The 17,073-nt window shown below is 38.4% G+C and overlaps 1 protein-coding gene across 7 annotated transcripts in view; it reads right to left on the reverse strand.

The window, feature by feature from the left end:
- MAST2 (microtubule associated serine/threonine kinase 2) overlaps positions 1-17,073 on the reverse strand; it is a 185,606-nt gene that overhangs the window by 103,877 nt on the left and 64,656 nt on the right. For all 7 annotated transcript variants that reach the window (XM_072932623.1, XM_072932625.1, XM_072932624.1 and 4 more), the window contains one exon: positions 2,132-2,163. In XM_072932623.1, the coding sequence (XP_072788724.1) occupies positions 2,132-2,163 (32 nt within the window). The remainder of the gene's footprint in view (positions 1-2,131; positions 2,164-17,073) is intronic.

The following is a 17,073-nucleotide window of genomic DNA, read 5'->3' on the forward strand; positions in this document are numbered from 1 at the left end:
ACAAAAGTCAGTGACTGACAGTCAATGAATCAGGACATGGCTACAACCACAACTATCCCTGCTCATCAGCCATAGCACAGCAGCAGCTTTTCAGAATAAATTTTATTTTCAGAATTTATTTTTATTTATGAGGTTCACAGTTAAGTTGATTCCAGAGAAGAAAAGCCTCCAGAAGAACTGAAAACTGCCCACAGTTAAAATGCCACTCTTTTTGACAGAATGGTTGAACAAATTTATACATAGTATATGTATATTTTTACCTTATATTACATACATATATTATAATTATTCCCTTGATATAAATTACTCTAATTTTACTTTAAAAACAAAGAGGATTTTTTTTTAAATCAAGTAACACTGATATTGGGATATGCAAAATCATGCAGATTAACTCCACAAGAGCCTTTTCAGTGAACCTGTACACTTCATAGTACAGCATCAACACAGGTCTACATCAGCCACAATGCATACTGACTTCATGAACAGTTAAAACTTCTCAAACAACAAGACCTCAGTTGGTTCTGCTACACTTGGTACTTGACTATAGAACCTGTAATTCCAGAAACTACAATCAAATAATCAACTAGATAACACAGGTAACTAAGACATTTCAATTCTTCATAGATTTTTAGTCTCACTAATAGCTGCAACCTTGTGCTTAAAATTTATGGCCTGGATCTTCTGGCACAGCTTGCTAAATTACTTCACATAGTGACAGCTTAAAAGGCACTCACTCGTGGAAGAAAACTAAAGTGAAGTAATGAAAATTGCAGGAGTTAAGTAATACAGAAATAAAATATTCAGTCATTTGGTTTAGTTACCAGTAACTAAAACATTACACATCTGAAGCACTTCCTTTGTATTACAGATAGTTCAAATGAAAATATGTAAGTAGTCTTGTGCCATACCCACCTCCATGCTGGAATGATCTGGAATATCTCTGGCATCCTCAATTTCAATTCCAAAAGTTTTGTGCAAAAATTATATTCAACAAAAAACTTACTGGTAACTCACTGCTCCACTATTTGATCAAAGAACCTTCATAATCTTCAAATGATGAACACCACCTGTCTTAGAAATCTCTCAAATCTAGTTAAGCCAGCCTTTGAGGCATACTGGTTAAAAAAAAAAACCCAAAACCAGTCAGTGCTTCATGTTCTTTAAATAACTCCCTGACTGGTTTATCATTGTCATATGAACTAAACAAAAAGGTCTGGTCATGCCCCACTTTTAAAAAGAGACCTTTTGATCCTGTGCATTGTTCAGCCCTGAATCACTAGCTCTACACAGCATTTTCCAAACACTGTTTCTTATACAAAGGGGATAGCTTACACTGAAAGACTGAAAATCATTTCTCATTAGAACCAGAAACCTGAGGAAGAAAGGTTATAAGCTTCTGTGTGCTTCATGTCTGTAGTCCACAAGCTTTGGGAAACAATTTTAAATCATAATGCAATAGCAGGCAGTACAAAAGCTTTCTCTTTTATGTAATACAATCAATAATGCAATTTCTTCCACCATAAATCTGTAAGCATAGCAGAAGCTAAGCTCTTATAATACCATTGAAACACCAAGTTAGTTTGCTAAAATTCTTTAGGCATCATAATGCATTAAAAAAAAAATTGCTGTTTGTTTAAACAACAATTTTAAAAGCCTACTTTTCCTGACATATCTTTATTGAGATACTTCTATCAGGCTGCCTGCTCCACAAACACCTGACCTGTGTGGCCCAGGAGCTTTGTGCTTAGACTTCTGTCAACAGATTGTTTGAAGAGCAGTGATCAGAGCTGTCCATATTGCATAAATAATCAGTGACTCCTCTGGAGTCACTGCAGCCACGTCGGAGTGGCAGCACTCAACACTGCAGCTACTTTGGTATCAGGATCAGCTCAAGCTGGTAATTAGAAGTAAGCTTACACTACACCACTGCTTTTCCTGCTACACTTAAGGAAATGAATAGAGGCTTCAGTCTCACAGAAATCCAAGCTAGCTGTTTCCAAGCCCATGACAGATTCTTGAAAATGTTTAACACAGGAAACAGAGCATCTGCCCATTTAAATTACTTCCACAACTGAACAGCTATATATGTTCAAAACAAACCAAGGGATGAATAAAGAATAATTATACTTACAAGCTTCCTCTTCTGGGGAGACTGAGCTCTTTCTGGAAAAAAAATAAGAATGAAAACCTTGAGTTAATTTTACTTTTTATTATATATTACTGATTTATTTATCAATAAATGACTGAGGTGGAATGAATAAAGAGCTGGCCATTTCCCAGCGCATGCTCAGTGTGGAACTGCACAGCTCTGCTGCTGCACATTCACAAAGCACAGTCTGGGGTATGAGAGTTGCTCATTTTGCCTAAACAATCATTGCCTTTGGAGTTAAAAATCATAAGCACTCAACAGAGCAAACATAACTTTGAAATTCAAGCCTGAGCAAAGATAAGGCAGTAATTAATTCTGTCCTACATACCTCATCAGCATCAGACCAAACCACTTCCAGAAGCGTGGAACGTGGTGTGCCTGCAGCTGCTGCAGTATGGTCTCACAGTCTCACCAAAAGGAAGAATTAATGCCATAGAGTGGATTTGGGGGGTGATTTGGGTTTTTTTTCAGAAACACACATTTATTGTATTACGTATTATCAAAAAAATTCGAGACCAAATACAATTTCCAGTTCTCAGCAGCATTTTGCATTTCAGCAGCACAAGCAAAGGCAGAGGGGAGGTTTTGGGGATTTTATTGCAGCCGAGAGCCCGGGGGCATCCCCAGGCGCCAGCACTGCTGGACACTGCGCATCCCCCGGCACTGCCAACCCGGCACTGTCCCCATCCCCATCACTGTCCCCATCCCAGCACTGTCCCCATCCCATCACTGTCCCCATGCCGGCACTGGCCCCATCCCCATCACTGTCCCCACCCCCGCACTGTCCCCATCCCCATCACTGTCCCCATCCCATCACTGTCCCCATCCCCGGCCCCGCCCGGCTGCGGGGCTGCGCTCCCGCCGGACACCGCCAGGTGGCAGCCGCGGCCGCCGCCCCGGCCCCCGATTTTGGGGTTTTCTCCTCAAAACTCGGCCCGGGCTGTGCTCGTCCCCGGCTGCTTCGCTCCGGCCGAGCCCGGCAAGCAGCAGCACAGCCAGTGCCAACTGGATGTCAGGGTACTGATCTACGGGATGTATTTTTCATCCCCTCTAAGAAAAAAAAAAATAAAAATCAGTGTTTCCCCTCAATACTGAAAAAAAAAATTAATAGGAAAAAAAAAATCAAATCCGTAACGTTGGTAAGTTAATATCTTTTCCATCTTTAGCTACAGTGTTTGTGTTGACTGACATGACTGACAATGCTATTGATTGACAGTGACTGGTCTGATCAGTCATACGTGGGATTTGGCTTCAAGTTTTTCAAAGATACCAAAAAGTTACAGCCACTAATAACAAACAAATAAATAAATAAATGAACTCTTACATGCCATTATTCTTTTTAAGTATTACTTCTCCATAATTCGAAACTTCATTACAGTTTAACAGTACCAAGCAAATTCCATGTGTGAATTATCTCAAGGCTGACAGCTTACAGCGTCGAGAAATTCCTGTCATCAGACAAACTTGTCAAGATCTAATCAAAACACTTCAAGTGCATAAGATAATAAATCATTAGCATCTGTAATAGGTTGTGTGGTTTATATTCTAAAAAAGGTACTTCTTCCACTCTCATTTGTAAGAAAGAATTAGTTTCCACCTGTGAAACCTGTGTAAGCAAGGACAGCTTTTTGCTACTGCAAATTAATAAAAAAACAGGTAAAATATAGATATTATGTGTTATTCTGTTTCTGTGGATAGTGTGTTACTTAGACATGCATATACATCTCTTTCGTCATATGAGCAGCTGTGTTTAATTTATGCTTTTTAAAGAAGATCGCACCTCTTGGCAGAAGGCACTTTTTCTATTCAAATGACGTATTTCTGTTGATTCCAACACAGTCAGCCCCAGAAATTTTTAGAATGTATGTATAAAGCTCTGGAATTTCATAGTACTGGATGAAAAAGCAAAACAGTGACCTTTAACTCTCTCTAGATACCTTCTAGTTTTTGAACTTCTAGGGTTCATTTTTACAAGCTTTGCTCTAGTCATTAGAGCTGAAAAGTCATTTAAAGAGAGAACACTCCCTTGCAGCAGCACAGCTCTGGTAATTGTGACTTGTAATTACCAGACATACATCACAAGAAACATGGTCCAGGAACAGGAATGGACAAATCCTTTCCTTTACAGAATGCTTGCTCTACTTAAACAATATGACATTTAATAATTCCTACAATGTAGGTAATTCAGGATAAAATGCATGCTAGTTTAGGAGGAGGACTGCCTAGGGCTTTGTTCCTGAAAGCATCCCTTGGAAACTGAGTTTCCAAACAAGGAAGGAACAAAGTCCTAGCAGATGACATCTCAATGCAATTGAAATGTTATCCTATCCATGTAGGAATTGTCTTCATTCTGCACCGCCACCTTGACAAACACAGTGCAGTGTGGAATCAATAGGCAGTAGTTCACATTTAATACCACTGTGGTCTTGACAACAAAGAGCACAATCAAAACAATCAATTTTTATACCTGTTGTTCCACTATACCTCAGTTCATGTTAGTCTTAAAATCCCTCTCACAAACCCTAACAGCCACACAGCCCAACACGACGCGGCCTCTGCAGCACTTCCCATGTCCTCTGGAGAAATGACAATGCCCTCTCCCAGCTCTCTGCCCTTTTCTGCCCCTCCAAAGCTGGTAACAGCCCCTATAATCCCCCAAACAGGCCATGAACAGTGGGGCCAAAGCAAAAGCACCAGAGCTGGACATTACACAACCACGAGCAGTGTAATTATGAGATTTGCTTTTCCCAAATCACCAGGGAGTTTGTGTGTGAAGAAGTTACATCCCAGAGAGAAAATGCCTGGAGATGGAAAGAAGGAGGGAGCAGACTGCAGACAACTGCTGAACTGTGGCAGGCACATTCTTCTCTCTCTCAGGACTCTTTCATAGAGGAGCACAGAGAGAAGAAAGAGAAAACAATTTCTATTCCTGCTCCTTGTTTTCCCATGTGGAATGTATCTGGAGAATTGTTTATCTGGGGTGAGTGCTTGATTGGATTCTGGTGAGGATTGTTTGAGCCTGATGGCAAATCCAACCCACTTGTGTCTGAACTCTCCAGAGAGGGCCAGGAGTTGTGAGTTAGTTAGATATGGTAGTTAGAAAAAGCAGGTATGTAGTTTTAGTGTCTCCTTTAAATAGTATATTAATGTATTATAGTATAGTCACAAAAAAGAAATCATTCAGCTTTCTGAACTGGAGTCAGACATCCTCATTTCTTCCCACTGGGTTCACCTGCATTTACAATACTGAACTATTTCCTGTTTGAGGATGCCCACTGCCAGAGAACACTGCAGATCTCCAGGGGATCAAGAGGACAATGAAAATGCCTCCCAGAGATGGGGATACACTCATGGGGTTGAGACTCAGCTGGGTGTTAAAACAGCTCAACACTTCAATGTGTGCAATGGGACCAACTGAGAATTTGTATCTTATAAGGACAGGGTGATCTCAAACATATGAAGTAGCACTACAAAAACAGTGATTCAATAATTATGAAAAATGTAAGGGAAAAGTCCAACAGCATTCCACAAGCATCTTATAAAGGCTAAAGTCTACTCAGAATCATATATAGTATGATTTATAGTAGAGATTAAATGTTTTAGTTAGTAAATTATGAGGTAGGTGGTATGATTTAACTGGTTTCCATTCACACCACAAAGGAGTTTGGCATTACATGTCCATGAATCCAAAAAAATGAATCACATTTTAAGAGGTGAGATAACTAATAAAAGAGTGCTGAGCTGTGACTACTTGGTCTGAAACATTATTTAAAGGATGCAGCTGTAATCCTTTCAATATGCTAGTTTATCCTGAAGGACATTTTTCATTAAAGATCACCCTTCTGATGAGAACACAGGAACCTGCAAGATTCCAAACTGCCCCTTCCAACAGCACATCTGCCTCCCTGAGCACTTGTGCTGCCAGTAGCTATATTTATATTGCCATTATTACTCCAGCCAGCCTCCATGCCACCTGCTCTCTAGGTCAACAATATAACCCTCAAAACAGAGGCTTACATCTATATTTGATTTATACAAAGTGCTAAATAGCATAAGAATGTTATAAAATATTGGTGCACATTATTCACAAAGAACTTTCAGAAGTGGAAATAAAGAACTACTTTCACAGATCCTAAAAAATAAGGAGTGTATTAAATCTTGCAGTACCCAAATGACAAGAACAGACTGTTCTGAAAGTTAATTTTTTGTACCAGTTCCACATTTCAAGGCATAATTATTAAACATGCAACTTGATCTCTACAAGACAAAAGAAGCAGCAGATTTTCAGACAAGCAGTTAAAAAGGAACCTTGGGAAAGAAATTCAGCATCACAGAATTAATAAAAAGCTGATTCAAATATCTGCCTTCAAAAGAGTTCCTTATATTTCCTTTTATCTTAAGTTCATCACCTCAATCATGAGGCTATAAAATCAGTTGGATATCATATCATGCTACAGAAGAGGTCTCACAATAAGACCAGATCCTCATTTTACAGGCAGAAAAGAGGCTAAAAGAGAAAAGTTACCATTCATTTGAAAGATCATTTTTCTGTTTGCAAAATACATTGTTTAGTACATAGATACTGAAAAATTTATTCAGTTGTGGTTTTTTTAATACAGAAACTGCATCTGAAAACAGGAATGTTTCAGGCAGCAGAAAGAGTGCTGGATTTTTGCATAGGTGTGTGCACACAATATGGAGAGGAAATAAAGTCTGGAAATCTATTTGTTCACTGACCTACAATACAACCCACATCGTTCCAGCAGATATGTTATGTTATAAAAGTGTGAAAAAACAGGAACCCATCACTCAAATTTGTCACTTTCTCTCAGTCTTGTAATTTGTCCTTGAATATGTATCTGCACATATGGCACAGACCCACAGGCAAAGTTGGATGCTGGAGCCTGCACTGATGGCAGCTTAAATGGAGTCCTTGCAAATTAAAATGAGAACCATCACCACACAGGATGTTCCATATTTTTGCCAGAGCAGACAGCATGATTCCTGAGATTGCTTTTGACCTTGGCTCCCTTGCAAGGTACTCACTATCATACCAGTTGGGACAATAGACAAATATTTTTACAGCTATAAGAGTAAATACATTTCAGTTAATAAGTTAATATTTCACAGATGATGAAATTCCACTGACAGTCAGTGACCTGGTACCATGCACTCTTGTTTTAATTTTTTTTCCTTTGCTGAATATGTTTGCTTTAGGGTATACTACCAACCAGCAGGGGATTAATTAAATCTTCTTCTATACATAACCATTTGCATTACAGAAATGATATAATGAGGGTTGGAATCTCCAATTCTGATGGAAAGTACAACCTGGCCATGCAAGGACAAACTGTAATCCATCCATCAGATTAACAGGAAAGAATTTTTCATGGTGATTAAAAAAAAAAAAAATGCCCCATGCTAAGCTTTTCTTTCTCCTATCAGAATCTGTCAGGAAAAATAATTTCCTTCTTTTCACCATATCACTGTAAATGGTTATTAAAAACAGCACTTCTCAATTTCTCTGTCTAGAAATGATTATATCTGAACTTGTTTCCCAAACTCATCAGTAAAGAATTTTAAACAGCAAAACTGAAAGCGTATCTGTACTGAAGGTCAGATGAACCTATGGAATATGCTGCAGATATTTTTTTAATTTACTGACTTTTTAGAAACTAAATTCAGGATCATACTGTTAGATCATCTGCTTAGCTACAGAGATACTTAAAATACAGAAAACGAATACCCAGCCTCTTGCCAATACCATTCAGAATATTCAGAGGACATGGATTTAATTCCCAGAGCTTTCTCCACACTCTACCGAATTTATGTCTGCCATCACACAAATTCTAAAATGCCATGGATAGCTTAGTCCCAGGCCATCCCCCCATATTCCCAGTGCCACCCAAACTGCCTGGAAACCACTCTTTCCTAAGAAATCTCACCTTCATGGTGGCAAAGTGCCACAGCCTCCAAAAAAAGTGTGTGAAGAATAGTCAATACTGCATCTTTTCACCCAGTGCTACCCTAAACATACTACAAGTTCAAAGCAAAATAAAGTTATTGTTTTGATTAATTTTCTACCTCAGCAGAAGGTGCATGACAGTAAAAATACCATTTGCAACTATTCTAACATATAAAACTAAATGGAGAAAAAACCCTCAGATGTTTAACTAACAGGCAGCCCTAAATATTCAGTGTATATCAATTTTTTGACCCACAGTTCACAAATCAGCCAATGATGCATTTCATGCTTTTGGATCTTCCAGTCTTTCTTTTCTCTTCAGCTTAGAAATCCCTTACTAGTCAGCAAAATAAAAAGCCTTTGGATTTATTTCAAATTAGAGTTACTGCAGAAGGAAATAAAGCTAAAAGCCCTTTAAACTTCAAGCAAAATTCTCAAACACAGCAAATTACTTTCCCTCCCCCACTACCCTTTCTGAATGGGCAACAGGAACTTATTCTTTGGTAAGCAAAGCTAAGGATCCAGGTCACATCTGTGCATTAACCTGTCAAGAATATATGTGACCAGAAGCTTCCCACTAACCCTTCATATCACTTAACCTCAGGGCTTTCCATTAGATTATGGATTTTGGCTACTTGACCTAAAATAATTCCAGAATACATCTCACAACAGGCAAGAATTCACACTTTCCTCAGGATATTTGCAGTGCCCACTCCCATGTGTGTATATATATATGTATGTATTTTAGTAAGCTGGAGATTCAGCTCCATATTTTGTACATTACATCATGTTTTCCAGCCCAAAATACAACATTACACAGTGCACACCATGGGCCACTGCTCATGGCAACAAACGGGACTGAAACCACACGTCATGGCTTGGACTGGCAAATGACAATAAAAACAAGGGATGCAAAGCACATTCCCAAGGGATGAAGGAAGGGACCAGCCCCAGGAAAAGCCACAGCTTTTCCACAGCTGCCCCAGCTCAGCGGGCACCCACAGCCAGGGCACACTGGCACCCACACATCCCTCACCAGTGTGGGTGACTGGTGCCATGAGTGACTCGCAGTCCTCCAGCTCCCATTTCCTCCACAGCATCCATTCCTATCCCTGTTTCTCAGGACCAGGAGCACAGGGTCACTCTGATTTTATGCCCTCAGTCGAGCAGAAGTCTCTTTCTTCCCATAATAAAGACAGTTCCTAGTTTTATATTCGATCCCAAGCTTTTCAGCTGTGCTTAAACAAAGAATGGCTTCTAAAAATTAAGACAACCTCTAAGAACCCTGGTCACAATAACAGGGGTACAGTAACTCAGCTGTTCAATCCTTAGACATCAGCAAACTTATTAACTATTAACTTGACTGTTTTCCTCAAGTCTAAAACAATAAAACCAACCACAGAAGCAGCCCTCTTCAAATACACTTGCCAAACTTACTTTTAAATGTTACAAAGCACATAACAAACAATGTTTTTAAGGTGCAATTTCACTAGCAAGAAAAAGTAAATTTAAATACTACAGCTTGAATTTTGCAACCCAGAATCCTAGATGTGGTGCAGAAGCATAGAAAAAAAACAGCACAGCAAAAGAAAAACGATGAATTTACTCTCCTAACAGACAATCCTTAAATGACAACAGCAGTAGCTCCAGAAGACCATTATGATAACTTATTCCCCCAAATTAAACAATAGCAGCAACCCAAAATGTCTGTGTAGCAACAAAATAAAAAGCGAGGCACATGCTAGTCCTCTGTAAATAAAAGGTTATACTTTCAAACCCGAGAAATAACACCAATAATAAATGCTCCAAATCTTCCTTATGTATTTTTGCACAAATTAGCCTAAAGGCAAAGGAATACGGAGAGTAATAAAGCACACAGCTTAGACAGCTCATTAATCTTTCTCATTACTTAATTCTAGTTTTACAAGGCCATGAAGCAGATTCCTGATGTGTGAAAGAGCCTGCCCAGCACTGAACGCTCATCCCAAATAATGGGAGCAACTGTTCAAAATTCTCTTTCATTTTTGCCAGACGGCGCCAGTTTCAGAAATTTAAGTCAAAAGGTCACGTTCTGCAAAATTTTAGAAAATGCAGGGAAGAGTCTCATCTCAGAGCCATTTGGGACTGCAGCTGTAATGCTATTGTTAGAAACCACTCTTAAAATTACTCTGTCTTGACTTGCACCAAAAATTCCTTCAAGACTGGGCATGCAGTGGTCACAAGAAAACAGTAACAGCTGCTAAAAATGCCAAGAGCATTACAAAGAAACAAATCCAGTTTTATTCTCTGGCTTGTAGGTTCATACAATATTAATCTACTATTAAATCAGTTGATATTTCTACTATACACACATCTAGTCCTTAAAAGATTGTTTTAAACAAAATATCTGTCATCAAAGCTACCTGGCAACCAATTCTAGTCTTAAAACTCTTTAAATATCCCTTAAAACTGAATAAACAAGCCCAACGAAAGGATTCTACAAGAACCTTTCTGGTTTGTCCTACAAAAATCTATATAAAACCATGAGAATCTCATGAAAACTCCACGCCTGGCTCATCAGCTGATATCCATTCAGTGCACTGTTAACACAGACCAGAAATTAAATTTGGTGGTAACTTTTGAGAGGCACTCCCAATGTTTCCAATTGCTTTGTCAATGTTAGACCAACACTTGTGACATCAACAAAATTTCATCTTTGCAATTGTCTATTTCGCAATTAATTTAGACAAAAAGAAAAATGTGTCAGGCCAGTGTTGCCAGACAGCTGGACAGCTTCGCCAGCCCTAAAATAACACCAAGTTTTCTAACAGTAAAGCTCTGGGAGAAAGTCCCAGGGAAGAGAAACCTTTTAGTTCCTCAAAAAGCCTCAACAATAAAGGTGTCTCCCATCCCTTCTTAAAGCTGCATCAAATCCATTCCACACAGATATGGGAAAACACTCTCAGAAATTGAAAGCATAAGCAATCAATTTTAAAGATATTTAGTAATTAGTCCTAAAAGGATTTCCAAGCAAATAAAGCTCCCTTGCCTTCATCTAGTTTATGACTGATAGCATCTGTAACCTCACGTGGCATCCATTAAGTTCAGGAGTTAATTACATCTGCTCTGACTGGACATTATTTACAGAACAAGCAGATGTAATTTTCCATTGCTTAGCTAAGCTACATGAGGCACTTCAGCCGACCCCTCTCAAATCACTGCTGCTCACAAAACCACGGAAGGAGGGACAGACACGGTGCTCTGATCATTTTCTGCCAAGGAACAGCTACAAGCCATCATCCACTTAATGAAGAAATCCACATGCTGAGCACCATGTGAAAATTTGGAATAATCAGAGCCAGACAGCATTTACACCTCTGTAAGCAAACAAGAGAATTTCAACTTCTCTTTCTGCCCTCAAAATTGAATAGTCTCTGATATTGCTTAGGCCTGCTGGGCTCCACACTGGAACATAAACCCTTGACAGAAGTGATGAAAGAAAGGGTTCCATTGCTTCATTCCCCAAAAATAAATATTTTTTTACACCAAAAGCCAAAGCCACAGATATTTGACATTTACACATATTATCTGTATAGGAAGAGATATTCACCCCCTGGATATATAAGGTGGTTACATGCCTAGCATGACTCATTTCAGTTATAATACAAAGCCTTTATACCACAACTTTTTTTATTATTAGTTCTGAAAAACTGTATTTTCAGTGAAATAAAGAAACATTAAATAGGAACATTCTTTCTTACCATCTTTCATGCACACTTTCAAATTTGTTGGTGGGGTTTTTTTCTGCTTAGGTATTTTTAAATTAATCATAAAGACAAAAAAATATATTAGAAAAAAGTAATTAAATGGTCCTCTCAATTTCAGTGAGACAGAACTGTAATAATCACCAAGTGAACTCTAATTTTAAAATTCCAATCTTATATTAACTTCAAGGGTTCAACAGTGTGACAATGCTTTAAGATGGAATATCAAATAGGAAACTGCAAAGTGATGCTAGGCCAAACCCAGCATTAATTTACAGATCAAACCCAATGTGGGGAAAGTTTCCTACTCGTGTAGGAAGGCTTGGAATAGACAAAACATATCTCACAAAAGCAGCATTTATTGCTTTCAAAATGAAAAACAGGTGAGCTGGGAACCATTGAAACTGGCCAGCCTCATCCCTGGGCAAATTTTTAAATAACCACACCCAGCCCTGTCCTTCGGTTTTATCATAAATTCTGCAAATGTCAAGAGAGCTGAAGTTTCTGGATCACTCAGATTTCTCCTATGAAAAAACATGGGATACATCTAAGCATATTTTACAGATTTATTTATGAACAACCCTACATTTAATATAATGTATAATGGATAATTCAGGTTTACTCAGTGCCAAGAGATCTGTTTCAGAGTAAAGGAAAATTCATCCCCAATTAAAGTAGTGGTAAAATATAGGCACTCACTCCCAAAGCACAGATTTGAGAAAGTGCAGGCTGTGCCTAATGACTTTTAGTCCTGATGGGCGATTAGTGCGCTCTGTAATGGACTGACAGAAACAGCTGATTCTATTACAAGGACATGTTCTGGCTAGGATTCTCTTTCTGTTGCATTTAAATTATAAATATGGACTCTCTTGAAAATATATCAAGACAAAAGATATTAATCAATATCTAAAACTTCTGCCTTCTGTCCTTTACCGTACTTCAAATTAGAACAAACACTGACTTCATCACCAGGAAAAGCCTTGCAGGTGCTCAGGACTGCCTGCACTGTAATTTCTCTGCTGTACATTCCTCTTCATCCTCTACTCCTTTGAGAAGAAACTGCAAGGCTTTTTTTTTTAATTCAGCTGTTGGCTTCAAACAGAGGTTTTAAGGTATATTCCTGTTTGCATTTATGGGTACAGAAAAAATTTCCAAAGACTTCGCAAGACCTGAAAATTCATCACCAATTGTCACTGAACAGTCTCTTTCTTCAAAGAGGATTTGGGAAGGGGCTTTTCCTCAACTTGACAGGTCTCAAAACCACAAGTCTAATCAATGGCCTTGTTCACACTTTCAGGTTGAATTCAATGCATGATTAAAGCATTCAGCTCAGAATAGCTTCTGGGGAGCCAAAAAGTCTTTAATACAATGTTTTTAACTCGATGTCTGTAATGTACTATAGGGGAGCTTGAATACCAGAACCAAAGTCCCTGCTCCTCTGATACATATTTCATAAAAGCTACAAAAAAAGCTACTCATACTGGAAAGAAAAAGCAGCATGGAAACTGCAAACTATCTAACAGGCTAAAAAAGCCTCAGTACATCGAAGCATTTAAGTACAAATGGTGCTCACACTACCTAAAAACAGGTCTATACCTCTGCACAAGCTTTCCCACTGCTGTTTTTGAAGTTTTGCTGTGATTTTCTTTTTTGTCTATCCCACCTCACTAACAATCAGCCCAAACTCAACAGCTTTTTTCAGAGTAGAAGTTACAATTTGGATGTGCTGCTATGTGCATTAGAGGACTTCTTATACAAAGAACATTTGCTATGGACAATAAAACAATTCTTATGTTGATAACTAATGGGAAAAAAAACCTTGAGAGATTTTTCACTGAACTTGTTACATTTTTGTTTGAGAGGGACCAAACTGCAAAGAAATAACGATTGAAGTTTAGTGACCATCTGTGAAGAACTAACCTAAATAGCTTTCAAAGAATGACTCAAGGTTTCATTTCCTGATAGCAACCATCTACTCATGCTCCTTGGTATGATTTCTTATCTTACCATTATCTTCTTCATCAAGAAAATTCTTGGTTTATTTCCCTTAGATGTTTAACTCCTTAATCCCTTATTTCCACAATGTTTTCTCTCAGGCAGTGCTGCCACAAACTGTACTGGTGCTCCCAAATTCTCACAACAGAAGTGTAACTTCAGCAGCCAGAACAAAGTATTAGAAAAAGCCTTAAAGTGATCCTGCAAAATCATTCTGTGAATACACAAAAATTGAATTAATTTCATTAATTCTCCTCCAAATTTAAATTCTGTGATAACCGATTATTTTCATTTCAATATAACAGTTTAGAAACTGATAAAATAGTTCCAATGTGGTCTGACTGCAACAGGTTCAAAGCTCTTTTAACATATTTCACTTTTCCATTTCTCACAAAGTAAAAAGCACAGCAAAGGCAAGATGGTGATTCCCATTTAAATCCTATTCTTGTAGATGAAACATTGCCCCAAATTCACCACTGTATTTTAAGCATTTCAGTTTACTCAGGAAGAAAGAAACTTGGGAGATTTAAAGATTTATTTTTAATGCAGACTTTGTACTTGTTGAATTCAGAATTTTAACACCAGAAAGCAAACTCACCATCTAGTCAAGGAATTACAGATGACTGGCTATAGGGGGATTTCTCTAACACACACACACCCCCAAAACAAACCCAGAGCAACTCCTGGAGTTACTCCAGATTTATATATGTGCTAAGTGACAATTTAGACTTAACATCTCAAATTATCTTTCCTCACTTCATGATTTAAAAAAAAAGGTGTGTACAGGTACCACTTTATTTTCACTGGCTTTAATTCCACAGTAGCTTCTTAAATAATGAATAATTCTTTTCTGCCCATCACTTACTTTTATAGAAGTATTTATCTTTGAAACAAATTTAAAAGTCAGGTTAGTATTTATGAAAAATCCTAGTATGGTTCACCTGGACACAAGAACATCAGAGACTGGGCAACAAAAATATTTAAAAGCAGTTTTTCAGATGTAGTGAGCCTGGTGTCTTACTAGGTGAGCCCCTGGGAAAGTCTATGGCTTTGTTAACATGGTGTTGGGTTATTTTTCAGATGAAGATAAAGCAACTCAAGTCATATTCCCTCCCCCACCTGAAAGCAGCTGCCCAGCATTTATGTCCAGAGTGCTTAAATTGCTATGTACATGCTTTATTAAAAAATAAAATCAATAGACATTATGCCTACTCAAAAATCAATAGACATTACAGATTAATAAAATATTCTTTTCATTTTCCCGTTTTCATTTTATTCTAATTGAATATTTATAGTCTCTCTACCCAAGTTTAACATTAAATGCAAATGGACAGAGAGCATTTAAATGTGTTCTGGTTCTAGGAAGCAGAATCTGTACTGTTATATAAACTTGAAATAATTATTTGTAAAATTACCATACTGAGGAGAACAAAACCTTATTTTCAATCTTAATACTTTGAGTCTTCCTAATTTCAGTGTACTTAAATAGCATTCCACTGTTCAGACTTAAATACTATTAAAGCAAACGACTGACCAAAAAAATAGCATTTTCAAAACAATATTGCAACCTCACTACACAAATGTCTATTAATTCCAATGGAAAAGGTGAGAAATTAGGTTCATTGTAGTGTCTGAAAATCTCCATCTATGGCTTCCTTTATGCCTAGAAGGTTTTTGTTTCACAGCTTCAGGTATTCCTATCAAAGCAAGTAAGTCTCTGGGGCCTGGGAAAGGCAGAGAGCAAAAAAAGGGCTCAAAAAGAAAACAGGCAAATAAACAATATAATAGCAAGATACAGGAGATGGAAATTAATCTGGCTACAATGCCAGGGAGCCACCATGTGCAATATTAGGCATACAGCAAAGCAGAACTTACAAGTGCTTCTATGTTAATTCTAGAAGGCTGAAAAATAAAACAAAAGTATATTGGCACCAAACAGCCACCCTCTGTAACAGGCATCCCCCACACCTGCCCACAGGAGGATAATCTGGGATAGTGTTGCCAGTATTTGCTTATCAGGATTGATGGATTAAGCTGTGGGAGCAGAGACGGTGCTCTGCAGATGAAATTTACCAGGATAAAAAATATTATAAAAGAAATGCATCACAGAATCTCTTTGGGCAGGAAACCCTGCCTGTAATATCCAAAAATACAGTTCCAGGGCTGTGCTACCAATTCTCATTCAAGGCAATGGCAACGATCAGGAAACATTGAATAAGATCAGGGAAGCTGCAAAGATAGAACAAGTCACAACAGTGGAAGTTTCCAGTCTGGGCCAGTGCTTCACCAGGATAACAACAGACCAGTCTGAACTCAAAAAAAATATCCTGTTTTGGGTTTGTCTTTAGCCTTCTACATTCCTTTTTAGTGCCCTCAGCATGATTCTCTCTTAACTAGGGTGCAGTTCCTCCTGGGCAGAAGCCTCCAGTCCCAAAAACACTACCATCACATCTAATTCTTCCTTTTTACTCCTTTATGTTGTCCACACATGTGGGCCGCTAATCTCTTGTCTACAGATTCTCACACACAGAACTGGCAGGTATTACAGAGAATGCTGTCACAGAAATCTTGTATTTCAATGGCCCACTTGGCAACCTCAAGTTACCCTGGAACATCCCTCCTTGAACCTCCCACACAGAAACTGAGTTAACTGCATTTATTCACAGAAACACCCACTATCACAGTCAGCTTCCCCTTGTCCTTGGGGATATCATCTCTGCTGAGGAGCCTCCTCAGCACAGAAGGATACAATGACCCTGTCTGGAACGTGGATCTTGTCCAAAAGGTCAGGTCCATCCTCAGCAGCAGTGCAGAGGATGTGGTGTCCCTGCAGGTCTCACTTCTGAGCTTCTCTACTAAGTTTGTCCAGTTCAGGCACTTTAAGAGCAAACCTGTGCTCTTAGTGCTGAGAGCTCCCTGAACCACACACACAAACACACTGAAGCCCTGCATTCTCTGCAAAAACTGGAGAACCCTTCACTGAGATACCAGATTTTTACCTGTATCTTATGTTTAACAGTGTGTTAAGTACTGGAACTTAATGCTAATTAAGCTTCTCCTTTAAGTAGTAACTAAACTTACTCTCCTCCCAGTCTATTATTAAGTAAATTAGAAATAGGTGAGATCTATCCAAAAGCAAGTTCAGTTTTTTGAGTTTATGGGCTCCTTAAATGCTGACTTGACATGTTCTCTCTTCACTGATGAGAGCCCAACCTTTTCGT

Source organism: Taeniopygia guttata, chromosome 8 (genome assembly GCF_048771995.1).
Source record: "Taeniopygia guttata chromosome 8, bTaeGut7.mat, whole genome shotgun sequence".
In the NCBI taxonomy this organism is placed as follows: Eukaryota; Metazoa; Chordata; class Aves; order Passeriformes; family Estrildidae; genus Taeniopygia; species Taeniopygia guttata.